The sequence below is a fragment of the Canis lupus genome, chromosome 23 (assembly GCF_003254725.2).
Source record: "Canis lupus dingo isolate Sandy chromosome 23, ASM325472v2, whole genome shotgun sequence".
In the NCBI taxonomy this organism is placed as follows: Eukaryota; Metazoa; Chordata; class Mammalia; order Carnivora; family Canidae; genus Canis; species Canis lupus.
In genome coordinates, this window is record NC_064265.1 from 41452216 (window position 1) to 41480186 (window position 27971).

Sequence of the window (27971 nt, forward strand, 5' to 3'; positions counted from 1 at the left end):
AGCAGTACAGCAGCACAAGGACATTTAAGCGCAAGATCCAGTTTCAGAGAGTCCAGCACAGAGTCCGAGCACAAAAGCGCCAAACTCCAAGGCCTGTGCACCGGCTGGCACCGAGCCGCGTGCGGACAAACCACGCGGGGAGGCTCTTTAACTCTGGGTAAATGTAAAGCGCTCGGCGCTGCAGGCGCGGGCCTGGACTCTGCGCTGCAGGCGCAGCTTCTGGAAGCAAGACACCAGGTGGAGGGAAAGGGCTAAGCGGAGATGTGTGTCCTCCGGGCAGGTCAGGTGTCACCGGGGCGTCCCGGGGCGCTGGAGGGCACGTGTCACCACCGCGCCCCGAGCTTCGGTCGCAGAGGGCCTGCTGCCTCCTCCGACACGAGTCCTGCACGCCGGTTCCAGGAGAGGAGGAGAAAGGAGAGTCGCCCCAAAGGTGCGCGCGCCCAGCCCAGGCCCCGCAAGGCCCGACGCCGAGCCCCGCCGAGCCCCGCCGAGCCGGAGGGAGCTGCGCGCGCTCGGGGGCGGCGGGGGCGGCGGGGGCGGCGGGGGCGGCGGGGCGGGGCTCGCAGCCTTCCCCCGGGCGGCGGGCAGGGGGCGCCGTCACTCACCTCGGGGCCCCGGCGGCGGCCCGGCTCCCGCCTCCTCACCTGCGGGCCCCGCGCGAGGGGCCGGCGGATGAATGAGCGACCCGGGAGCCGCGGGGCGACTCACCTGCGGGGATGCTGCAGGGCTTCTCCGAGTCGGCCCCGACGCCGGGGCTGCAGAGCTGCGAGGCGAGCGCCAGCAGCAGCAGCAGCAGCAGCGGCGGCGGCGGCGGCGGCTTCGGGGCGCCGCTGCAGCCCATCTCCGGCCTCCGCAGGGCCCGCGGCTCCGGCGCCCCCGCCGCCCTGCAGCGGCGCACTTCTCGCGAGAGCGCGGGGACCCCGGGCGCCCGGGACGGCGGCGGCGGCGGCGGCGGCGGCGGCGGCGGGGCCGAGTGCGCGCAGCGGGGCCGCGGCGGGACGCGGGCGGGACGCGGGCGGGCGCGAGGGCGGGCGCCCCCCGGCGCCGCGGGCGACTTATAGGCTCCCCGACGGGGGAGGCGACTGGGCGGGCCGCACCCCGGCTATTGGCCGCCCGCTGACCCGCCGCGCCTGCGGTCGCCCGCGCTCGCCGTCCGTCGTCTGGGAGTGTTTGCTCAGCTCCGACCTATTTAAGGAGCGTCTGCGGCTACGTGTGGAGGCTCACGCCGAGCGTCTGGCGGCGCCGCCGAGCGTGCACTGCAGTCAGGAGTGGGCCTGGGGCGGGGGGGCGGGGGCGGTGCAGGCGGAGCCCGGCAGGTGGGCCCCTCTTCCCCGCTGCCTCAGCACCGGGCGCCTCCCGGTGCCCCCCCCCCCGCCCCCGCACTGGGAGACCGCCCTGTCATCAGAGGTGGCTGCACATCCTCGGCCGTCTCAGCTCGGAGACCTCGCCTGACTCTTTTTTTTTTTTTTAAGGTTTTATTTATTTATTCCTGAGAGACACGGAGAGAGATGCAGGCTCCCTGCAGGGAGCCCGACGCGGGACTCGATCCCCGGACCCTGGGATCACGCCCTGAGCCCAAGGCAGATGCTCAACCGCTGAGCCTCCCAGGCATCCCCCTCGCCTGACTCTTAAGTCATGGAAATGGCTCCCCCCCCCCCCCCACCCCGCCTCCACCCTCAATCCTCACTCGGAGGGTGGAGGGGTGGGGGCAAGTTTCTGCACTCTGTAGAAGGCAGGCCCGGTTGTTCTTTTACCCCGTACACCGAAGTGCTTTTATCGCCCAGTGAACATTTCTTGCTCCTCCGCCTGCGCCAGGAGAGCCACAGACTCTCTCCAGTAATGGCTTGTAAATCCTGTGTAATTGGAGTCCCGCCTGTGTAACCTGGGGCTGTGCCTTACAAGATCTTCCTTCAGTCCACATGGAAAATTACTCCCAGAGTTGCCTGAGCCATCTCTCCGGGGCCTGGCACATCCTCCCCTGCTTCCAGTGTTGACTCCTGTCTAAGTAAGTTCCCTTTTTCTGAATTACACCTCCTCACATTTTAGCTAGCCCCGTGTTCAGTCTGCTAGGATGAGCAGGGGCAAAAGTACCAGCGGGACAGCTTGGAGAGAAAGAATCAGATGTAATATACCCTAGTTTTCTGTAATCTTCTACCTTTATTTTCCTAAAACAAAAAAAATATATATATGTATATATACATATATATGTGTGTATATATACACATATATATGTATTATTTCATATATATATATTTGAGCCAATACCCTTTCCACTGTGAGCCTTTGGAGTTAAAACAGAAAATTATTGAAAAAGATATCCCCTTATAATCACATTGTGTCTAAAATTAGCATCATATCTAGATGAGTAACAAATGGTCTCGTTTAAAGCAGGTGGAAAAACCTGCAAAGAAATGTTGCCTGGGTGTGACATTTTAGAAAATCATTTCCTGTGCCCTGAACTAAGCCAGTTGTTACTGTTTTGAAGGTTTGGTCTCGGGGTTTTAAGAGGAAAATTGGAGAAAGTTCAGAGAAGAGTAACAAATAATTAAAGAAATGGAAAGTATGACCTGTGAGAAGAATGAAATAAGGTTTATGTAGCCTGAAGAAGAAAAAAGCTGAGGGATGGACTCCTTAATAACATCTTTCGGTGTGCGGCCAGCTCCACTCCATAAAATTAGGCAGAAAACAAACAACATCAGTCTTCTGAGTCTGAAGACTCTGAGCGGAATGGCTGGTCTTCTGGCCAAATCTCCGTCTCCAGAATTCCAGAACCTGTCTACTGCACCTGAACTCCGCCAAACTCCTTGAATCGGACTTCTTGCTTCCCGGGTTGTCCAGTATCTTCGAGAATTCACCTGGTTGGAGCCTAGCTCTCTGCCCTGTCTCTCCCCCTTTTGCCTCCGTACACACTGCTAGCCTCTCCACATCAAAAGCGGGTATTTCAGTTGCAAAGTCCACCAATGACTGCAGGTTCCTATGAAATTTCTCCTCTAGTAAGAGTCAAGACTATCAGACTTGTATAAAGCAAGTATTGCTTTGGGATTTTTCAAATAGCCAGGCACATTTATCATTGTCTAAAAGAGCCCCCAATTCTGAAACCGAATCCTTCCTGCCGCCTTATATTTCCAGCTGTCTGCTGAACATTTCTGCTTGGACATTCCACTGGCACAAACCCTAAAGGTCTTTAACTCATCAAATCCAGATCCCACTCACAGCTTCCTCATCTCTGTTAATGATACTTCTGCTCTCTAACTCGCATAGCCTCAGACATTCTCTGCTCTTCTCCTCCTACCCCCGCAACACACAGAACTCGATTCCAAATCCTGTCATTTTTTCCCCTGACATGTTCTCTTCATCTATTGCTTTCCATTCTCAATGCCACCTCACTAATGCACTTCTGAATATGCCCTGTGTTCCATGAACTGTTTTCCTAACTACAGACCTTTCCTGCCCCTAGTAAGATGCCACAATATACCCCAGCTAGATTCATCATTCTCAGATATTCTTTTGATTACTTTATGCCCAAACTCAAAGATTTCTTAAGGAATCTGGAAATAGTCCAAATCCTTTAACATTGAATTCAAATTCCTTTACTATCAAACCAAATCACCTCTCCCTATACCCTATAAACAACCAACATGGTTTGCTTTATTATCCCCCAAAGCAGACCAAAGACTTTGTCATTTTTATTCTCTAGAGTTTGGATAAAAATCACTGTCTTCATTTGAGTTTTTCCAGAGGTCAACCCTGAGCCAAGATTCAAGGATCAACAGTTTGTTGGGAGTTTCAGAGAAAAGGGGTAGTTGGAGGTGAAATGACTCAGGAAAGAGAATTCAGTTGATAATGGGTGCATTTATTAAATCAACAACAGTAATTGAATAGAGTTCAGTCCCACACAATTGCTGTACCTAACCCCTCAGAAATAGCCTGGCCAAGGGGCAAGAGAATGGGGGTATATATACCCCAACACTCATTAGTCATTAAGAGCTGAGAGGCACTTGTTAATTCTCAGGCATTCCAGCCTGCTTGTGCTCATAGGCACAGCAGGCTCCCAGTCATGAGGCAGCTCTTAGCCATAAGTAAGGTTGGCATATCCAGAAATGGTAAAAAGCTTTGAGGAGAAAGAAGAGGAATGAGAGGAACACTAACACCATCTGCTCAGCCACCATGCCTCTGTTGATCTCGTTCCTCCATCCAAAGAGCTCCTTTCCAGGGGCTCCTGGGTGGCTTAGTGATTGAGCATCTGCCTTTGGCTCAGGTCATGATCCTGGGGTCCCGGGATCAAGTCTCGCATCAGGTTCCCTACAAGGAGCCTGCTTCTCCCTCTGCCTATGTCTCAGACTCTCTCTCTGGGTCTCTCATAAATAAAATCTTAAAAATAAATAATAAAAAGCTCCTCTCCAAACCTCTCCTAACTCCTTTCATTGGGCTAACTTTTGTCAGGCTCAGGTGCTGCCTCCTACAGGAAGCCCAACTTTGGTGCCTCATCCTACCTCAGGCCAGGTTGGCATCCTTATTCCAGGTTTTCTTACTCTTTAAACAAATCTCTGTCATTTGCGACAGTTTTTTATTAGCATGTTTTTTGAGAGCAGGACCCAATTCTTCATCATTGCATATTAAGTAACTGGCAGATAGTAACATGTATTCCTTCATTCACTTATTCATTCAGAAAACATTGGCTATTTACCTTCTCTGTCTAGGCACTGTTCTAGATGCTGGTAAAACAAATATATTAGTGAGAAAACAAACATCCCTATGCATTTGCTCTTACATAAAGAAAGAGATAATTGGGACACCTGGGCGGCTCAGTGGTTGAATGTCTGCCTTCGGCTCAGGTCGTGATCCCAGGGTCCTGGGATTGAGTCCCACATCAGGCTCCCCTTAGAGCCTATCTCTGCCTCTCTCTCTGTCTGTCTCTCTTGAATAAATAAATAAAATATTTTTTTAAACAAAGATTCTGAGGCCATAACATATCTGGAGTGGTAAAAGAAGGCAAGCAAGGTAGCAAAGAGCAGGAGTTCAGTGACCGTGGGTAACACCAGTAGATGAAGTGTAGCCTCAAGAGGTAACAAGGAGGGCAAAGTTAAGTAGGCATTTGGACAAAGTCAGTCATAGAGCCTGATAATATCTTTGGCCTTAAGGACTTTATGCTAAGTAAGATAAGCCGCTTCAGTCTAAAATAGTCAAACTCACAAAAACTAAGAACAGAATGGTAGTTGCCAGGGGCTAGAGGAGGGGGGAAAGGGGAGCTGCTAATCAGTGGGTGTAAAATTTCAGATATGCAAGATGAATATGTTCTAGAGATCTACAAAACAACATTGCATCCATAGATAACAAAACTCTCCTGTACATTTAAAAATCCGTTAAGAGGGTCGATCTCATGGTAAGTGTTCTCACCACAAGTGAGAAAAGAGAGAGAACGCCATTCAGATGGTTGCACGCATAGTAGTGACATGGTCTGGTGTAGGGTTCGAGAAGGTTCACACAGAATCCAGATACGTGGTTAGACTGAGGGACACAGGAAGGTGAAGTACAAAGCCTGGAGACCAGTTTGGAAGGTAATATAGTGGTCAAGGAGATGATGGTGCTTTCGGCCTGGTTGGCTGCAGTAAAAGCATGTCAGCTTCTAAATAGACTTTGATTGTAGAGCCAACAATCAAATGGTTTGAATGTAGGTGTGAGAGCAAAAAAGGAGACCGGGATATTTATTCAATGAATATTTGTTAAATGAATGAGAAGTCAAACCTTGGGAACACATGAAATAGCCCTGGGGGTGGAGAGGAAGGGAGAGGTTAAATGAAATAGATGAGAAGGAAAAACAACCAGACAGCCAAGAGCTGAAACTTGGAGAAGACAAATGCTTTGAGGGGAAGAGGAGGAGTCAGCAAAGGAGACTGATAAAGTAAGAGAAATAGCAAAAATTCTGCAGAAGAGAGACTTGGGAAATAGAAAAAAGCCTGGGAAACGGTCGGTGCTTTTAGCACTATGGACATGAGTTTAAGCTCAAAATCTTAGATGGGAGCAGAGACCACAGTGAATGTAACATATAAACTGGAGATGAGGGTGTGGAGGACAGTGTGCAACAGCACTTTCAGGCTGGCGATGCCTGGGTGGCTCAGTGGCTGAGCGACTGCCTTCGGCTCAGGGTGTGATCCTCGGGCCCTGGGACTGAGTTCCACGTTAGGCTCCTCACAGGGAGCCTGCTTCTCCCTCTGCCTATGTCTCTGCCCCTGTCTCTGTGACTCCCATAAATAAATAAATAAATAAATAAATAAATAAATAAATAAATAAACAAATAAATAAAATCTTAAAAAAAAAACTTTTGGGGTGTAACGCTAGTCTAAATCAGCCTCTCCTGCAGATGTCAGGGGGCAGCCTTTCTAAATTTAGGGCGAGCAAGTTGCCACCAAGCTGCAGGTGCCTTCTACAATTGAGTCTCGTGGCATACTCTGTGGACCCCAGCTGCTTTCTTTTTAAATTCTTTAAGCTTGCAATTTGAAGGGAATGATTTCCAAGGTGACTTTTTCAGGAGTTGGATATCCAAACAAGACCAGTATGAGAAAATAAACATAGGCTTAACATACAGTAAGCAAAATAGCTTTCTTCGCCCAACAAAAACATTTATTTATCATAGGGGAATGTGCATGGGCTGTTTTCTGAAGTTTTTTACTTCACTGGTTCCTTTTTGTCTCCAGGAAAAGATAGAAGCCTTTTATAGAGTCAAGTTCCCATTCAACATTCCAGCCAAGTTTTTTTTTTTTTTTTAATATTTTATTTATTTACTCATGAGAGATGCAGAGAGAGAGGCAGAGACATAGGCAGAGGGAGAAGTACTCCTTGCAGGTAGCCTGATGCAGGAGTCGGATGTGGGACTCGATTCCAGGACCCTGGGATCATGACCTGAGCCAAAGGCTCAAACACGGAGCCACCCAGGTGCCCCCTCCCAGCCACGTTTTTAAGCTTCATTATATGATTTAGGCCTCTGAGCATGACTGTATAGAATCTTCCCTAGGTAGATAGGAATCATGAAACCCTCCTACCTAACAACATGATGTCAGACATAAAGCTAAACTTAGGCAGATTCAAAGTAAGAAGAGTGGGCCAGGATGGCAAAGAGAGCCAGAGAGCACACAAGTACTCCAAAGATGATCCTAACAGATGTTTTGTGACTGTTCTCACTGACTGAGACAGGGCTGTCTGAGCCATGAGTCACCCTACAAGGTCAGCAGAAGAAATGTGTGGCTTCTGAATTCGGTCTCCCAAACAATTTTACCAAAGTTCCATACCAAAGCTATGACATATTTGCTGACATAAGTGACATCAGAATGACATTAATTTAACCACAATACAGTGTCAAAAATTTTTTGTTCAATGGTAGTTTCTAATGATGTCTTAGGCTAGCTTTTCTGATCCCTCATTCTCCTGGACTTGCTTCTTCTCAGGACCATTTATTTAACTCTTTTCTGTGGAAATATCTCTATCTAGAGGCACATTTGCCCTGAAGCTAACGGAGTGTATAAGCATCAGAGACTTCACTCACAAGAGTCTCTGGGCGTATGGGGAGTGTCTGGGAATTGTATAATATCTTATGTTGAGAAGGAAGCAAGGCTATAATCAGGAACAGTTACTAAAAAAGCATTTCACAGAAACTGCCAAAGGAGATCTTGAAACCGAACCCCCAAGGATTCCATCAACTGTTAGGTTTACTTTTCTTTTCCTAAATAAGTACCCATTCTTTACCTTATTTTGAATTTGTAACACTATAGCCTTTTTCTTCTTAAAAATGCCTAAAATTATATACACTTGAGGCCCCATTAAACCTTCATCTATTCCTTGTCCTAACTCTAAATCTAGAACCAACTCTTTCCATACATATTGAGAATATAAGGAATCTATAATCAGTAATTCCTGATCAGCTTGGAGTTGGACCTCCCTGAGTCAACTCTAATCTTATACTGGGCCCAGTTTCCAAAAATGTTATTGCTACCATATTCCCGTGTGACTGAGCTCTTCTTTGCATGCCTTAGCTCATGTATTTAGTTATTATCTTGGATCCCTGTCTGATAGCCTAGTTCATCTCAGACTGAGAGCTTTCCTTGGCTCTTCATAAATCTTCAGAGAATGGAGGTCTCTAGCTTTTGCCAACCTCTGACCCTCCTTCAAGTCTGTTGCTGGCACTATCTTGCCACCTGCTATTGGGTGGCTCCTTATGTGCTCTGCCCCATGACTGGCTGGTCAGATTCTGAACATCCCTGTGCTGGCAGAGCTGATTAAGGCTGCATTGAACTTAGCATACATTGATTATGAATGTTTGATTCAGCCAGAATATTATGAGTAAGATGATTGTATCATAATTTCACTTGGTGAGATCTCCAATGATGTTAAATGGAAATGAAGCATAGCCTAAGAAATACCTAGATCCAATATGCAATCAAACAGATATAAGTAACTCTAATATTAGATGTTATAAAAAGAACAGAGAATAAAATCATAGAAAATTATAAAGCTTTGGCCCCAGAGAAATGGATATTATTTTAAAATGTGCCATCAAAGTACTAGTAGTATCTTTAATTCATCATTCCTGAAATCTGGAAAATGAATTTTGTGACATACATTAAAGGAAATATTTTTTTCAATTGAACTGAAAGGAAGAAGGATTTACTTTAAAGGATGTGCCAGTAGAGAAAAGCGTGAGAGGCGCCTGGGTGGCTCAGTTGGTTAAGTGACTGCCTTCAGCTCAGGTCATGATCCCCGAGTCCCAGGATGGAGCCTGCATTGGGCTCCCTGCTCAATGGGGAACCTACTTCTCCCTCTGCCCCTCACCTCACTTTTGCTCTCCCTCTCTGGCTCTCGCTCTCAAATAAATAAATAAAATCTTAAAAAAAGAAAGAGAGGAGAGAGAGAGAAAAATATGGCATTGGTCAGCATGCCATGCCATGCCCATTCTGAATGCAGCACCCAGAATTATAAGTATAGTCTTCTTTAGAGCATTTTTCATTACAGGTTTCCAAAAGAGATGGTTTGCGTCAGATGTAATTTTGTGTATTATAGACACATCACAATTCACAGAGTACCTTCATACCTTTGAAGATAGTTGTAATGATCATGCAGCCCACTTGCTGACTGCTGGTGAGCCTCTTTGTATCATATGTGAAACGTTCAGTGAACTCCCTGCAGGCATCATACTTTGCAAAGGCCTCTGACATTATCCCCGACACCACTCTGGTATCTGAAGGCAGCCATTTGGTGACTGCCCTCTAATTTATCTTTACCTTCAATCACAGTGTTTTTCTTAATTACTGTCCTCATGTTACTTAGTTAATGTGTGGCCCTCCTTTTTTTTTTTCCAGCTATTAATATGATTCTTAAAAATGTTTAACCTAAAGTGGAAACACTATTTAGATGTAAAGGATTGTCAGTCGAAAAAAAATGTTTCAGGTATAGACTATAAAAGGCAAATAATCATGTAAAGAACAAGTTTTTAAACAAGAATATTTTTTCTTAAAAATTTAAAAATCTCTTACAATGAAAAATATTATCGGATCAGTTCTGTAAATACCACCCTTTGATTTTTTCAGTTTTTCAATAATTATTATTGCCTAAATTAAAACAAATAAATGTGACAACTAGTATTCACACAGCAAAATTGCCCCGAAACAATCACCAAAGTGGAAAATCCCTTTTTCTCTTTATTCCACCCATGTTTTCCTTAAAGTAGGTGCACAGTTGTTCATTATTCAGTCAACAAATAGTTACTGTGCAGGCACCATATTCCAGACACTACTTTGTCCTCAGGATTTCAAAATGAATCAGACACTTCTCTCACTTTGGATATATTCATGCATGTTTAAATCACTGTGCTAAATAGTAAATTAAATCATATTATGTATTTCTTTATAATATATCTAAATAAACTTTTATTACATTAAAAATGTTCTGAATTTTGGATAACAGAATATGAGAGATATACCTTGATGTCCCAGATAAAATAATAATTTGAATTATCCTCTCAAGATAATATTTTTTGTCATTTCTGGTTTATAAGGTTAAGCATAGCATTTGTTGTCTACTGATTTGGGCACATAGTTAAATAACAGAAGTAAGAAACATTATGTTCTTTCATTTCTTTTTGTTGTTATCCATGTCAATTCTCAGTATCAGTCTTTTTTGAAAGTATAGAGCACACCTAGGAAATAATTGATTTTGATGCTTTAGTACATAAAAAAATAAATTACAAAAAAATGTCATTTTTATTGCAAAAATAAAGTGTTGGAAGGTAAGCTATTAAAGTTTTAATGTAGTCTTTACTCATGACCAATATCAAATATCAGCTAAATTTCATACATCCTAATTTTTTTCTGTCAAAAAACCAGTTTTGTGAGTATACAAAGTATATGCTAAATATACTTTTAATGTATACGCTGAAGGTATTTCATTAATGGCAATATGGCATCATGTTTATCTCAAATCTTTGACTCAGGTCAATCTGGATCCCAACCCTAATTTTACCATTCCATATCTGTGAAATCTTGACCTGATTTCTTGACCCCTTGAACTGATTGAAATTAAAGAAAATCTACTATTACGCAACTGTGTCCAGAAGCAGGGAGGTCCCCAAGCATAGGTCTATTGGGTCTGATTCTTTCTGATACTCTTGGCCTGCCGAACCCTTGCTCTTGGACTGGTAAGAACATGTGTGCAGGGGTTTTAGGAATTATACATTGACATGAAGATATCCTGAACACGAAAAGGAACTGCCATTTTTCATGTCTTTGCCCAGTAACTGCCCCCCAAAAACATGTCAAAAGACTTCCCTTGGTGTCATCAGCCAGAATTAGGTCACATGGTCATTACCTAAACCAATTCTTTTGTTTGTACCACTCCATCTCACATTCCAAGGTATTTGGCAGCTCCAAATTAGGAGCCTTTTCTCTAGCAAGAACTGTTTCATTTCTCCTCTGTAGGCACTTGGGTTTCAGCTTTCTCCACTCTGCTAAGGGATTTGCTAGGGATCTATCTGCTTTACATGTACCCATAATTTACTGGTATCATTTACTCTCATCCTACTCTTATTACCTTTTGTCTTTGCCTACTTACTTTTTGTTCTTTCCCCTACCTTTTACCTGGATTCTTGGAGAAAGTAGACAGAAATGCATGTGTTTAATCTACTATATTTAACTAGGTATTTGTTTAACTACATTAAGCCTCAATTTCCCCATCAATAAAATGAGAATGTTAACAGTTCCTATCTCATGGTATGGTTGATCAATTAAAGGAGCAAAGTATTAAAACAAATATAACATTTATAATGAAACAAATAATGCACAGGAAAGTATGTTCAATTCTATTTTATATTAAAAATTCCATAAGAATAGAAATGTTGTTGTTCTGTTTATTATTGATTAATACATATTTTTCTATTTAAATTGAATTTTTCAAACTTGCATTCAATAATCTATTAATTAAATAAAGATAACATCTTTGTAGTTACAATCATGGATTTCACAGATAAAGACATGTAGGCCTACTGGGCTGAAATCATCAAAATAGAAACTTAGAGAACCCATTGTCACTGGTACGTATTAATGACCTCCCGTTGTTGCATCCCAGCAAATAATTATCTCTTTGTTGTGGTTACAAAGAATGATATTTTTTGCAATCATTTCCTATGGGAAACTATTGGTTTCGATAAGATGATTTAGACAAGAGGTGGGTGAGACTTAAAAATGGATTTATAAATATTTTTAATATTTCTAATACTCGAACTTTGGTTTCTCAAAACCTTAGGGACCTCCATAGTGTTGTCTGATAGAAATCATTATCAGTATATGCTACATAAAGTCCAAGTGATCCACATATTAGAGGTATATTCTTTAAAAACTCTATCATCAGGATGGACCTCGTCACTAAGAATAAATTTAATGGCGTCTGAACATTCCATAAAAAAAGGAAGCAGCTAATCATTTTATCACCAAAGGGCTTCTATGATCCATGCAGCACCAAGTGCCCCCTCCTTCTCTGCCCTGCCTGGCATTCCGCCTGTATCCTTCATCACATTTGCATCTGAGAGTGTATTTACTTCCTCGCATATGGGTTGTATTTTCCTTTGAGGCAGGGCTATACCTGATTCATGTTTGTATTCCCCAAACCTTAAAATTGTAGGCATGCCATATATATCTCATGAATGAATGAGAGTGTCTTTACTCCCCCCTCCCCGTCATACATAAAGACCGAATTCATTGTTTTCTTTTTCTAACTAGTATTTCAGTAATTGATATATACTTATATTACTTACTATACTGAGATTAATAAAGCAGGATATTGACTCCTTTTGTTGTATACTGCCCCCCACTCTATAAGCTATTATAGTTGTACTTCTCTGTCTTTAATTACTTCACTCTTTTTGCATCATTATACCTGACTCTCCACTTCTTTTTGATTCAGATGTTAGGAACCTGGTGTTAAGCTTACCATCATGTGCTACGAGTTTGGGAAGAGTGACTATTGAACATTGTACCTTTTCAGTCCAATGACCAATGTTCGGTTGAGCCATAATGGCAAAGTTTCATCGTCATTGAAAAGTAATGTTAGTTTGCTGTCTTATATTGTGACTTGTGAATCTTATCAGAATTTATCAGAAAACTGGCATTTAAAAATATTCAAAAAACTGGGCCGCCCGGGTGGCTCAGTGGTTTAAGCGCTGCCTTCAGCCCAGGGCCAGATCCTGGAGACCAGGGATCGAGTCCCATTTTAGGCTCCCTGCGTGGAGCCTGCTTCTCCCTCTTGCCTGTGTCCCTGCCTCTCTCCCCCTCTGTGTGTCTATCATGAATAAATAAATAAAATCTTTTAAAAAATAAAAATAAAAATATTCAAAAACAAGTGTGATGTATTATCAGATGTGAAATATTAATATGTGATAAGAACAAAATGTTTTCTATAGAAGTACCTCTCTCATCAGAAATCAAAAGGAAAACAAGAGGCCATTTACAGACAACATAAGAAAACTGTAACTGGTTAATAAAATCTTTTCTGATGTTCTTACTGTAATTTTTTTTTTTAAGAGAGAGAGAATATATGTGCAAGAGGGGCACGGTAGGGGGTGAGCAGAGGGAGAGGGAGAGAGAGAGGGAGAGAATCTTAAGCAGCTCCATGCCCAGCATGGAGCCCAACACAGACTCCATCCCATGACCCTGAGATCATGACCTGAGCAGAAATCGAGTCAGATACTTAATCAACTGAGACACTCAGGTGCCCCAAAACTTTTCTGATTTTGAAAAAAAATCTATATACCAATATTTTGTAAAGTCAGTCAATCAAGACTGGACATCATTAATAACATGATGTTACATGGATTCCCTCAGAAAATATTAATTTTATATCAGCTGTTTACTATAAAGTATTTGCCATTTCTCCAAGATGTTTAACTATGGAATTTTTAAAAGACAATAAGAGTTTTGAGGGACTAAATTTTTTTAAAATTTTAAGATTTTATTTATTTATTTGACAGAGAAAGAGGAGTAGAGAGAACAAGCAGAAAGAGTGACAAGCAGAGGGGAAGGGAGAAGCAGAAGCTCCCCACTGAGCAGGAAGCCTGATGTCAGACTCCATCCCAGGACCCGGGGATCATGACCTGAGTTGAAGGCAGATGCTAAACCTACTGAAGTCACCCAGGGGCCCTGTGGGACTAAATAAAATTTAACGTGAGGCCATGTGAATTTATTTAATCATATGTCTGCTTTCCTGTTGTGTAGAGAAGTACATCTTGGTGTAACTCCACCGATCTTTACATATATGATAATCTAATTAATTGCAATCATAGAGCTAGAAACTAAAAAAAAAAATTAGTAGAGTATTGTTTGTTGGATGAAATTTGAAAGAATAAACATATTTAAGAAATAATGTTTAAATTAACAATGTTTCTTGTATTTTTAAACTATTTCTTTCCCCCTTATTTGTTTCCAAAGCCTGAGGGCTGGCATCTACTATGTGTCATGCTGGTGGCAGGACACTAAACGCCGAATATTGAAGGCTAAGGTGAAGATTTGGCCTTTGGTCTTTGGTCACTGTCAAGACAATCCCAACTGATATTGTCTCCTTCTTGTCAATTGTTTCTGAGACTTTCAAATTTCCATCTATAAAAGGAATCCGTGTGTCTTTTCACTGCATCATTTGAAGAAAATTTGCTTTTGGTCACATGACAGTGTGAAGAGTTCCTTGAAATTGAGACATAGATTGAACATTTCCCCGAGTCATTTCAAAGCTCTGCTAATGCAATTTCACATCACTGATAGTGTCACTAATCTCCTTGTGCAGTTAAGCAATAAAACATTTGCCTCTCAGAGGGATTATAAAAAGTACGATATTAGAAATGGGATATGTCATAATGATGTGCAAGGTGACCTTTTGTACCTTATGATCTTCTGCTTCTGTTGCGCCATCTCACGAGAATTGCCTTCACTCCCCTCCCAGGCCCTGACACATGGCAGGCCCAGAGTTACACCAAGGCTTTCTACTTGCCTTGCAGCCTGCACATTAAACTTCCCCATGTAAACACATTTAATCATTCTAAAAGATGAATTTAGTTGGTGTAGCATTTTTTAAAAATATTTTCATAGATTTGCTTGAGAGGTAGATAATGTCACCATGAATTGTGAATGAAACAAGGTTGAATTTACTAAATATTTTAAGGATTATATTAAATTTTTAAATTAACTTTTAAGATTATATTAATTATATTGATAATGCAATTCCATGCTACAGAACTTTGAATGCTAGTTCCAGGGAGAGATTTTTGATCAAGTGTACATTTCCAACCTCATAAATGGAATAACTCTTGCTCTATCCTTTAAAGCCACAAACTAAATCTGCAATAGTCATATTGCTTTTTACTCTATAGTGGACATGCAAGAAGAATATGGAGAGAGGCTTTTCTAAAAGAGAGAAATAAAAACCTTTAATTTAATTTGCTGCTCAGTTTAGTAAGAATTACCAAAAGTATCTAACTCTGAGTCATTATTATTGTCATTTTTCATTCTTCACATGAGCTAAGCAATAATATGAATGAACAAATGAACAATATTCAGTAACAACAAAAAATGTGTTGTTCTTCCATGGGAAGTTTCAGGAATTCAACAATTTATCTGTGATCATTTGTAAGCATAAAACTAAATGTTCCTGGAAAGTTTTCTCTGCTATTCCTGTAATGGTTTGTAGGGTTCTTTGCTTCCTTCCTCAAGATCCACCTAACAATCTCAATCTTAAGAGAATCATTTGTCTTCTGCTTAATAGAAAAGTGGAAGCCGTCAGTATAAATGGTTTGAAGTACCTTCTTTCCCTATTCCCATTGCTGAATCTTGATCTTGGTCTTCCCAGCCTTCAAAACTGAGAGAAACAAATATTTGCTGGTTAAGCCACCCAGTCTAAGATATTGTGTTAAGGCAGCTTCACCTGCCTAGGACAGGTTCCAAAGATATTCTATTTATGTGGGTTATATTCATTGATATTTACTATATTCAAAATTAAAACAGACTCTTAAATAATATTAATTTATTCGCTACATGTTAACTATGTGTTAACATATATTTTATGGAAAATATATTTCCATAAGAAGAATGGTAAATTTTTTTTTTGAAGAATGGTAAATTTTAAAAATATTTTGCTTAATAGAAAACAGTTGGATTTTCATATCTTCTACATTCAGTTGGTTGTGACTTTTTGCTTTTTGGTTGAAGTACAAAAAGAATATCTTGTCTCATACAAATACATAGACAAAAAAAAGACAAGATTATTATGAAAGCCTTTTTAGATAATTGTGGATATCTTTTGATGCCACAACAAAATTTGCATCTGAAAGGTTAGTTGCAAAGTGAATCATGTCAAAGAATGTTTGGTACTCTGTTACATTAAAATTCATTGGTCTGTTTTGCACTTTGAATGGATTTTTATGTATTATGTTGTAACAGTGTGCATTAAAAATGTGAAGTACATTGGCTCATTGAGTTATGCAGATCTTCCAAATACACACTCGAGATAATCAGAGTGAAAAAAGTCAAACTCAGTATTATTATGAGAATGGCTTTGACTATTTCTAGACAGTACAGTAGTGGTTAAGAGAACAGGATCTGGCGTCAGACTCCTGACAGACTCCTTGGTATGATTATCAGCCATATGGGGAAAAATCTGTGCATCCACTTATTATAGGACTAATACAAATACCTTAATCATTAGGATTGTTGTTATATTGAAACACCATAATACATGTAGGTACTGGTGCACAGTCACTGAACAAGAATGACAGTTCTTTTTACATTTCCTTTGGTTCCTAATTTTATCCTGTGCTTCTAGTTTGTATCTGTGTTATTTACTTTGACTTCATTTCCTCCTCTCACTTCTGATATTCAAGGTATATGTGACCCAGGTCAAACCTGAAAAAAATTGTCAGAGATTAGAATCTTTGGCTAAATCCAAACTGGAAGTCAGGGAGACAGGCAAATGCATATTTTTTTTTTTAGAAAAAGAGAAATTTTCTAGAATTTTAAGAGGTAAAGAAAGTAGGTCTTTAAATTCTAAGGATTCAAAAGCTGCACAGGTAAAGGATATAATTTATTAGGGATATTTCCTCATTAAGGAAAGGATATGATTTACTAAGAGGAGTCTATTCCTAGGGCTTCCTTGAGCATCTCTGTAATAGGAAGCAGAGCTTCTCCTTCAGGCTGCTTGAGTTGATGGAACAATTGGAAAAAGCATTATGTCAACCTAAGAAGAATGGTTGCATTTGGCTCCTAGGCCATGGAAAAAGTAGCTGACTTCAGCTCTTTGTCAGACATCTGACTCAACTTGGGTTCAAATTTCCTGTTTTGGTTACTATTGCTGTGTAACAAGTTACCCCAAATGGCAGTGTCGTTTAAAACAACTGTTTTATTAAGCTCGCAGAGTCTACCATCAGAAATTCAGACAGGCACAGTATGAACAGCATGGCTCTGCTTCTCCTCCTCAAGGGCCGCATCTGGGAAGATCTGAAGGCTAGGGGAAAGTCTACAGAGCTAGAATCATCTGAAGGCTCATCCACTCCCATTGTGGGGGGCAGCACCTACACACAGTCTATCCATGGGGCTGAGGCTAACTCATAATATGGCAGCTTTAAGGTAGTCAGAAGTTACATGGTGGTTTAGGGCTCCAAGTGTGAGTATTCCAGAAAATAAGTTAGAAATAGCCTAGCCTATCATGACCTAGCTTTATAAGTCACATTGTATCATTCTCACCATACTAAATTTGTTGAAACTGTCACAAGACTTATGTGGTGTGATCATGTTTCACTTACATGTTCACACACACACACAGATGTGCACGTGTGCATACACAGACACACAAACTCATTTAAATTGTGAAATTCTCACTCCCATGCATGGAGACACAACACTGAAAGAAATGCATCAAAATGTAAACTCTCGTTACTTCTGGGTGGTTGAATTATGAGTGATTTTATTTTCTTTATTTCTACTTTATTTTCCCATTTTCCTTGCCAAGCTTTCTCGTTCAATCTCTTCATACCTAGCTCTGCTACCAAAGAAACCTTAATCCTTCTCAAACTCAGTTCATCCAGGCCCCAAACTATCCAAGTCTACCTCTGACTCACTGGGCTCTGAAGCCTTTTGTTGCTTTTCCTATTCATTCTTTATCACTGGGACTAAGCTCGTGGGGTAGGACTGTTCTTTATCTTAAGCTCCAGAGAACAGTTTCCTTGTCTGGAACTCAGGCAGTTTAAAATGTGGCCACAAATTCTTTGACACTACTCCTCACCTCTTGAATATAAGCCCTCAACCCAAGGTTTGTTTCTCACTGACATCCTGCTCTAAACAGATTTATATTTCAGCTTTATTCACTTCTGCTGAGTCTCTAAGTTAACCTTGATAGAGTTCCCTGGTGCCTGGGTTTCTGTGCCCAGTGCCAATAGCCTGACACTGAGCTTTAGTTGTTATTGCTGTTTTTTAAGTATTTACCAGTTTGAAGACATCTTCCCAATCTAGAAATAAATAAAGTCACTAATTACTCCTATGTATAAACATAAAAGTCAAGGCTCAGATACAAGAAACCTTCTGCCCTATAAACAAGTCCCTGTTATCTTTCATTAATGTGCCACTCCTGATACAATAGCAAAGAAGTTTTAAAAAATATTGCTACCAACAGCCATTACTCCTCCCTTCCAGAAACTTCTGACATAGCTTCAGGTTGATCATTTGACCAACTGGAGTGTCCTTGTTTTCTCCTTGTAACAAATGTCTAAAACAATAGTGTAAACTTCCATCTCCTCAACTAGTAGCTTCATCTACTAGCAACCAGTTGCTCTGAGATAGCAATGAGTCTGACTAACATCTCCCAGGCTCCCATGCTTACTTCTGAGGCATCTGTTGGATTCCTAACCCTAGAGACAAGATAGGGCCTAGACAGGAACACTTTCTTGCAAAACAAATTGGTGAGGAGAAAATTATTCCTGGATTTATATCCCAGGAAAATCAATATATCCACATAAAAGTCAAATATCTCTTGCCAAAAAGCTTAGAAGATTATAAAAGTAGGGAGTCAAGCGGAATATATACAATATGTTATATTCTTAAAGATTTTTTTTCCTTATGATCAATGAATATTTCCAAGTAGTGTCTCCTTCAAAGTAGCCACAGTGGCTAGGGACACAATTACTCTAATGATGCTATTCTCATCCATACCTTTTTAAATTCATCTTTTTGGAATTATTATTATTATTTTTTTGGAATTATTTTTATAGAGGCCATATTATTTTGCCTATACTCAATGCATTTAGCTAACTTTTATTTAGTCTCTGTTCCTGCTAGACACTATTGTATGCAGTGAAGATATAATGGTAAACATGAAACACAAAATCCTTGCCATCTCTGGAACTCTTATAAACAAATAAACATAATGTTTCTAAAAAAAAAAAAACATAATGTTTCTGATGGTGTTAAGTGCTGACAAGAAGGAGAGAGTGATTTCTGAGATTGAATATTTTAGACAGAGGAGTCAGGGCGTGCCTTTCTGAGCAGGTGAACTGTGAAAAAAAGGAATAAGCTACTTTAGGATCTATGAAGGATGACCTAGGACCCTGGGAGAAAACTGAGTTTACTTCACAGCATATGGGTAAATGGAAAGCTACTGGAGGAGTTTCAAAAGGGTGTAACTTAATTTGGTTAATCTTTGAGAATAGATTTGAGATAAGTGGGTGAATGTGGTGAGTGATTCAACTGAGTCATAGAACTTATGGTACAGACTGAGTTTTGTAGTTTGGGGAGTCATTTTTAAAACATGATTTCCAAAACTGTTGTTAGCAACAGAGACCTTAGAACATTTTCTACATTGGCCTTGGACTTAGGGCAAGTTCGTAAGGAATCGAATGTGTCTAAGAATTGAACATATGAAATATATATAGGTAGATAATAGGGGTGAAATATATATAGGTAGTTATATATAGGTAGGTAACAGGTAGATTATGTTGCTTCCTTTTAGGAGGGTTAAATATGTTATTTGATTTTTTTTTTAAGGTTTTATTTATTTAGAGAAAGAGCATGGGCGTGGGTACATGAGTGGGGAGAGCAGAGGGAGAGACTTTCAAACAAATTCCATGATAGGCAGGAAGCCCCTTGGGGGCTCTATCTCACAGCCTTGAGATCACGACCTGAGTCTAAACCAAGAGTCAGATGCTCAACCAATTGAGCCACCCATACCCCCCCATGATGTTTGATTTTTAAAAAATGTTTCATGAAAACTGTAATAGTACACTTGAATCTAGAGCTTGTCTAAATGAATGCATATTCAAACTTAGAAGAGCCCAACATCATGCAGTCTCCTTGTACCCTAAAAACAGAACTGGGTTCTGGTTCATAAAGGGAACTTAAATTAATCTATCTAGACGTATGGAAACATGGCATCCATACACATTTTTTTTTTTTCCATTTCACTTAACTTTACCACTCAGACTTTGGGAATCTTCCCGTAAGTTTGTCTGTGATTCATCCTTGGGTCAGATGACTTAATGCTTCCATCTAACCAAGAAAAGGGAACATGATTATTTAAGAAATCCACGATCCCCACTCAGGATGCCAGGAGCCTCTAAGGGGGCTAATCTTGTGGCTTGGCACTTTTCGTCTTTTCTTTTTCCTTAGAAAAACCAATGCTTACAGTTGGCCTGCTAACTGGCATTTCTTTTATCCCTTGAGGGTATTTCTGGGTCAGTATGCTTTGATAGCACATAAAAGACTCTACAAGAGCCCAGCTAGATTTCTTTGTACAGAGCAAAACAAACCCTGTTCCTACTCTTCCTTCTTTTCTTTTACTAGTAAACATGCTAATATTTGGAGTAGTCCAGTCCTATCCACATAATTATCTCATTGGAAGTCTCACAAAAACACTTATCAGAAAAAGAAATTTATCAAAACAATTCAGGCATTATGATTTTAATATTACAGATGCAAAAGTGGAGGAGCACAATAGCTTCCTTTGTAGCCTAAGATCATTTAATTAGCAAGGGCAGCTGCTGAACTCAATGCAAAGTCTGGGCCCCCCAAAATTCTTGTACACTCTGATACACCCCATGTCTCTCCAGAAAACACCCCAAACTTGCTAGTTATGTGCTTCCCCACCCCTAAATGAATATTGGACACTGTCCCAGGGTGTTTGGTGTTCCCTTATCATATATTTGTTACTGATAGTGGTGACTTGTCTGGTTAATAAATAATTCTAGGCAATAGTTTTCAGATTGGCACAGATAATACTTCTTTCTTTTCAATAGACCATATACTGAAGGAGACCCTGTGGCTTGTGTTCGAAACTGACACTGAAGGCAGCAGTTAGGAGGTATGTTTTTCTAAATTCCTAGTTTAACGCTGACAGGATATACCCTGAAGGTTACATTTCCACATGAATAAAAGCAGGATGATACCTTAAAACAAAACAAAACAAAAAAGGTCATGCACACTCACACTCACACACAAGCCAATCCAACTGTGCATTTCCTTGGTTTAGTGTCTTTTCTGTGTGGTTCAGAAAAAAAAAAAGATGAGCAAAATCCTCAAGTAGATTGGTTTAGTTGGCTGAAAGAAGGAAGGATTAAGGGTGGGGTGGGGGAGATCCATGTGGGGTTGGGGAGTTATTTATTTATTAAGCTGGGTAGGGGAAACCAGGAAAGGAATTGAGCCAGTGGTTATAAAATCTAGGAATACTGGGGAAGAGAGATAAGTAATGAAAACTTTAATTTATTTATTTATTATTATTTTTTAAAGATTTTGTTTATTTATTCATGAGATACACAGACTGAGAGAGAGAGGCAGAGACACAGGCAGAGGGAAAAGCAGGCTCCATGTAGGGAGCCCGACATGGGACTCGATCCCGAGTCCCCAGGATCACACCCTGGGCCGAAGACAGGCGCCAAACCGCTGAGCCACCCAGGGATCCCTGATTAAAGCATCATCTATGGGGTAGATCTTATAGGGACAAGCCTCTACCAGGGATCTCTCTGGTTTTCCAGCTCTGCCCGAGACGGAGAGGGTAATTCTGTTTCTATCCCATTCTGTAAACATTTTATTGCCAGAGAACACCACATGTCCTTAAAAATAGCTTTATCAGAATAAAAATAATTTGTATTTCTTTCCTGTGTCTCTCTCGTAAATGGTTCCACTCACAAAGTAATCTCTCAAAACACCAGCAATGTAAATATAGTTTCCCTTTGAGAGTTATAGAGCTGTCGGGGAAGAAAATAGTGTAAGTTCTCTGGGATTTCTACATCAAGGCAGTTCCTGTGACTACACCTCAAACAAGTGCCGCGAACATGTTATAACACAGAAAGTCACAAAGGCAAATGGGATGAGGAGAGATATGCAAACATATGGAATGCAGAGAAAAATAGAATTTATTTTATTTTATTTTTTACTAGTAGAGAAAATAATAGCAAAGCAATTGAACGGGATAAAAATAGATACTGAGAGTTGCCAGGGAGACCGCTGACCTCCTATACTCCTGATTCCTGAATAAAATATTCCGCATCCAGCCATGTCATCTGTATGTTACCTGTCAGGTCAACAGGCAGATTAGGTCACATCTGGGCAAGAGTTGGGCTCCATTGAGCATTAGCTGTATTAGCTGTATTAGCTCTCCCTGTTAGGGTAGTGGCCTGATCGTCTTTGCGGAACTGATATTCCTTTTAAACTGACAATTACATTTCTTCAAGGCAGGAAAATCTAGCAAACAACAAATAATAGCCTTTTACAAGTACGTATATACATACATAATAATGAATTGAACTCGGATGCGAGTGGTGACTAGACAAGACAGCATTATATCAACGGCTGAATGAATAAACTTCTATCACCCATGACATAAACATTTTAAATGCTTTTGTTGCTGTTGTAGCCTAGTAATTCCGTTTTGTCTCTAAAGTTGGAAGACTTCCGTGAAATTACTCTGGTTTATTGAAGTAGACAATAGATATGTGCGTAAAAATGAGTTAGAGCATTATCTTTTTTTAAAGATTTTATTTATTTATTCATGAGACACACACACACACACACACACACACACACACACACACACAGGCAGAGACACAGGCAAAGGGAGAAGCAGGCTCCACGCAGGGAGCCTAATGTGGGACTCGATCCTAGGTCTCCAGGATCACACCCGGGCTCAAGGCGGTGCTAAATCGCGGAGCCACCCAGGAATGCCCGAGTTAGGGCATTAGAACACAGAAGGCAGCGGCCACCGGATCCGCATTGTGTGCTCCTCCCGCTGCTCCCCACTGTCCCCGCTGCACCTCTCGCTGCTTCCCCTGCTGCACCCCCCGCTGCTCCTCCCCCTGCTCCCCACGCTGCTCCTCCCCCTGCTCCTCCGCTGCTCCTTCCTCTGCTCCCCCCGCTGCTCCCCCCCTGCTCCTCCCCCTGCTCTTCCCTCTGCTCCCCCCGCTGCCCCTCCTCCTGTTGCTCCCCGCTGCTCCTCTCCCTGCTCCTCCCGCTGCTACTCCCTCTTCTCCCCCCGCTGCTTCCCCCGCTGCTCCTCCTCTGCTCCCCCCTGCTCCTCCCGCTGCTCCTCCCTCTGCTCCTCCCGCTGCTCCTCCCCTGCTCCCCCCTGCTCCTCCCCTTGCTCCTCCCTCTGCTCCCCCCGCTGCTCCTCCTCCTGTTGCTCCCCCACTGCTCCCCCCCTGCTCCCCCCTGCTCCTCCCGCTCCTCCCCCCGCTGCTTCTCCCCTGCTCCCCCCTGCTCCTCCCGCTGCTCCTCCCTCTGCTCCTCCCGCTCCTCCCCCCACTGCTCCCCCCGCGCTGCTCCTCCGCTGCTGCCGCAGCTCCCCGCGCTGGGACGAAGCTGGGCTCCGGGCGCCTGGGCTCAGCAGTAGGTGCCCTCGGGCAGCTCCTGGAAGGCGGAGTCCCCAGCGCACGCACCGCGCGGCTTCCCCGACCTCGGTGTGAGCCTCCTTCCCGCTGTGGCCCATCCCGGGGGGAGGGTGGCCAGGGGAGGGGGCCGAGCCTCGCCCCGGTGCTGGCACTGCCTTCCGGCTCGCAGCCTGGAGCGGGGCTGCAGGGGAGTGGGCTTGGCCCCACCCAGCCATCACCTGGAGCCAGCCCCTGCCCCTAGACACCCCCAGACCGCCAGACCCACTACCAACCACCCACTTCCATGGGGGGGATGGAAGGGATGAGCGAGTCCGAGGAGCCTTGGAGGGTGTCTGACCTCACTGTCTCGGGCTCCACATAAACAGACATGCGCTGGCTCACACGGTTCAGTGAGAACCCCAGCATCTGCACAGGCCTCCCGCTGCAACCCCACCCCCGAGGCCCGGGACCAGGCCGGCCTAAGGGACAGGCCAGCACCGGCCGCACCCGCTCCGAAGTGCTGAAATTCCACTACAGCCTCAGCCTGGGGGGGCGGGGGTGGGGGGTGGAGTTCCTAACACTAGGGGCCTGGCCCTAAGACCCTGCTCCCCAGCCTTCAACTGAGGGGATATTTATTTGGGGGAGAAAGTTTGGAGGGGAGAGAGACTGTATTAAGAAAATCAACTTTAAAAAGACAATTGAGAACATCAGAACTTTGAAACAGTTTTTTTTTTTTTTTTCCCTATTGCTTAAAATTCCAATGTTGTGAAAGATGTTGCATCACAGTGTTTTAAATCACTACATTTTTGGTGTGGTGGAAGGAAATTGGAATAATACATGGAGATCTGTATTTTTACTTCTGGTTCTCACTCTGAATTCCCGGTGTAACTTTGGGCACTATCTGAGCCTCTCTCAATTTCATTTATATAATAGAATGTAGAGCAGATAGTCCTTAGTGCCCCTTCTAACTCTAAAATCCTTTGATTATATTCATGAAAACTTCTAGATTAGTACCAATATATTTTTGACTGAGGAAAAGAAAAAACCAGCACACTTTATTGAAGAGCTCATGAGCTGGTGCTGCCCCCTATAGTAGACTGGCCAGGGGGGGCTGCAAACTAGATAAATACTTTGTCATTTAAATTGCTTCTCTCAGTTCCTCTCTAGGGGCCATTCCAGCACAATCAAGAGCTTTAAAAAGTAATTTGTTTCCATCAGTTATAATGAAAGAAATTAAAACGCAAATAAATTATGTTTAATAATTATTAGCTAAGACAATTCGAGCAAACATGTCAAAACTACCCAAGGAATGGTTTGTTTCTACAATTAAAAAAATAAATTAAAAAAAAAATTTTATCTGAGCCTGGATTGCAGAAGAGCTGACACTATTTTAGATGAAGCCTTTTTATTTAACAATAGCATTAGACACATTAAACACATTTTAAGAGAATCTGGAATTCAATAATATGATAGAGGGATAATATACATGGTTTCAAATAGAAAATAAAAAATTTAGTTGTAAATTAGGTCTAACAAATAATATAAAAGTTCAAAATTGTTTTAAATTTTGTATTTCTGTTAAAGCATTGTCCCCTGAATATTTTATTTTATAATAGAATTTTGTGCTGTTAAAAAAAAAATAGATCAGTTCCATTGCTGACAATGTTGCAAAGAGCATCTTAAAGCCCTTTTGCTATAGCATACATAGAAAGTCTAGCTAAAGTATAACCAAAAGTTATGTAAATGCAAAATGTAGCTCCTAAGAATGTAGGAGAATTTAGTAGAGGTCAAAATCAGGCACGATCTGAAATCTTTGACTATTAAACCGATGCTGACTCTTTCTCTGGCATCCCAGAGCCAAGTTACCAATCTTTATTGGCCAGTGGCTTAGACTTCACCTACTAAGATGAGACAGGAGATGAGCCATGGGCTTAAGCAAAGGCGTAGTGTTGGAATAGAGACTACCAATAAAATGGGAACTTTCTTTTTTTAAAGATTTTATTTTTCATTTGAGAGAGGGAGGGAGAGAGCACGAGTGGAGGGGAGAAGCAGAGAGAGAGGGAAAAGCAGTCTGCCCCGCTGAGCAGGGAGCCCAATGCAGGGCTCCAGCCCAGGACCCCGGGGGCTCTTAAAATAAGAACTTTCAGAGACACACACTCCAGTGTAAAGGGTGAACTTGAAAAAAAATTCACCTACTGGGAAACTGCGATCAAGAGAAAGTTGGACTGTTTTGGCTTGTGCTATAGGTACAGAAAAAATTGTTTGCTGAGAATTTGTAACTAAGATTATCCTCATTTTTTTTTGTTTTCATATTTAAAATGCATACATGTGTTGGGAAGCACCAAACTGATGGAATGGCATAAAAGTGATCTTCAGTTGGGAACACCACTGGGTTATCAGCAGAACCCAAAGCACACCTGTAGGAGAGAACATACCCCCGGATAAAACCCCTCGGAGCCTCATGAGCTTCCCAGCCATAATCCTAAACTTCAGAGACCAAATGGGGTAACATGCCACCATCTTCCTCTATTTCTATGTCCCTGTATTTCTGAGTTAACACACAATGATAAACCACACAACACAGAGGCTAAAGAAGCACCAGGTCCAGTGGTTTAGAACGCAGCCTCCGGAGCCCCCTTCAACTAATGGTTCTGTGGACATGAGCTAGCTGGCTTCCTTTGTGCAGGATACCTAAATCTCCATTTCCTCATCTATAGAATGGGAATTATTATAGTCGTCTTATCTTACAGGGTTATGAGAAAGGAATGAGTTAGTACATAGAAAATCCATGCAAGCAGAATGGTGCCCAGAGTAGAAGCACCAGAAAGAGTAGCTGCTCTCGTCCTCATCATCATCGTCACCGTAGTTCTCTATCTAGTTAGTTGACCACATTATACCACCTGTCTCATGATTGCGCTGGTTTCCCTCTCCATGTGCCCAGATGCATATTCATCTACCCTGGAACTGAATCTGGAGGCAAACCCAGCAACCACACATCTCAAAATTGTCGGAGTTCCTACGGCTGGCCTCCCGCGGATAAGCAGCAGAACGAAGAGCTGCAAGAAAATGTCATGGGCCATCGTTGAGCTAGCTAATTACAGAAGGCTTTTAGAGTTGGCTCTTTACTTTTTGTTTATATATTATGTGAAGAGGCACCGTAAGAGGTGCCTCCGCCACCCCGACCTCAGCCCCGACCCCACCTCTGCCATACTCACCAGTGCCCACTCACCCCCTCGTTGATTTCTAGTTGGACCTTGACACTGGGCAACTCTACAAGCTCCCAACTTCGCTGAAGTTCACCTGCTGTGCTCTCCCTCCCTTCCTCTTCCAGGAGGGGTCATGTTTCTCGCCTTTCATCCAACATTTCCATTTTCCTTCATTTACTGTAGGGTGGGAGGGGGAATTCCTAGCTCCATCTTCTTCTGTTATCTCGTGATGAAGTTTGTTTCTTCCTCTGAAAAATGGTGTTGATGTTTGTCTCATGATGAAGTTGTGAGAATCGGGTAATCTATATTTTCAAATAAAATGATTTTTATTTTATGCAATAATTATTTAAATTTGTGCTGCAATTGCATACTTCCCTGCTGTATCCTTGCTGAGGGATAGAGGACTACCTTTGCTAGATAGAGGACTGTCTCCTTGAACACCTAACACACTGTCATATGCACATTAGAACTCTGTTCACTGGGGGATCCCTGGGTGGCGCAGCGGTTTGGTGCCTGCCTTTGGCCCAGGGCACAATCCTGGAGACCTGGGATCGAATCCCACGCCAGGCTCCTGGTGCATGGAGCCTGCTTCTCCCTCTGCCTATGTCTCTGCCTCTCTCTCTCTCTCTCTCTCTGTGACTATCATAAAAATTAAAAAAAAAAAAAAAACAACTGTGTTCACTCATTCAACAAATATTTTTTGAGCATCTCAGCTGTCCCACTCTCACAGGCTCTGTGTTTACTGTAACCACCAATCCCTGCTTTCCTTGATGGAAATTTGCTGAATTGACCTCTTTGATTGTATTTACCATGTATTCAGCTCGCAGACAAAACAAAAATGCATCTCATTCACCTCCACCAGTGCCAGGAAGCGCACCTGGGCTAATGACACAACCAGCCTAAACTATCTGATTAAATGGGATAGAAATATATAGCACCTGAGATGGTGCTAGTGACAAGGCCTCTACCAACTGTGCCAACATCTCACTGAACACCTGCCAGCATGGCCCTCAGATATGTAAATTTTGTGTTTAAAAGTCTGTCTCATCCATTAGCCTGTGAACCCCTGAGGGTAGTAATTATGTATTTTTTACCTTTGTATTTCCCTCTGCCTTCAGATATAGTTCTATGCTTGAATTTAGTAGAGGCTGAATAAAGTAATTATTAATAAAATGAAATGGTGGAGAGAAGGGTATGTTTTTTGAATGGTAAAACTTTTTACTGGGTACTATGATAAATATTCCAAAAATATATTCACTGATTGCATTATGATTCATTAGGCAGATACTGAGTGAAAGCCTACTAGGTGCTATTAGTAGCCATGTTAAGTGTCACCAAGTATAATATTATGCTAGCTCACTCTGACTACACTTGGAATGTATCATGCTGTTTTTCTCCTT

The 27971-nt window shown here is 42.2% G+C and overlaps 1 protein-coding gene and 1 long non-coding RNA gene across 3 annotated transcripts in view; one reads left to right on the plus strand and one right to left on the minus strand.

The window, feature by feature from the left end:
* PLOD2 (procollagen-lysine,2-oxoglutarate 5-dioxygenase 2) overlaps nucleotides 1–911 on the minus strand; it is a 94441-nt gene extending 93530 nt beyond the window's left edge. For both annotated transcript variants that reach the window (XM_025448800.3, XM_025448799.3), the window contains exon 1: nucleotides 709–911. In XM_025448800.3, the coding sequence (XP_025304585.3) occupies nucleotides 709–841 (133 nt within the window). In that variant the 5' untranslated portion in view covers nucleotides 842–911. The remainder of the gene's footprint in view (nucleotides 1–708) is intronic.
* LOC112660984 (uncharacterized) lies at nucleotides 63–27968 on the plus strand. Its single transcript, XR_003137355.3, has 3 exons — nucleotides 63–430; nucleotides 20801–20865; nucleotides 26307–27968. It is a non-coding gene; the product is annotated as an uncharacterized LOC112660984 (long non-coding RNA).
* The last annotated feature ends 3 nt before the right edge of the window (nucleotides 27969–27971 follow it).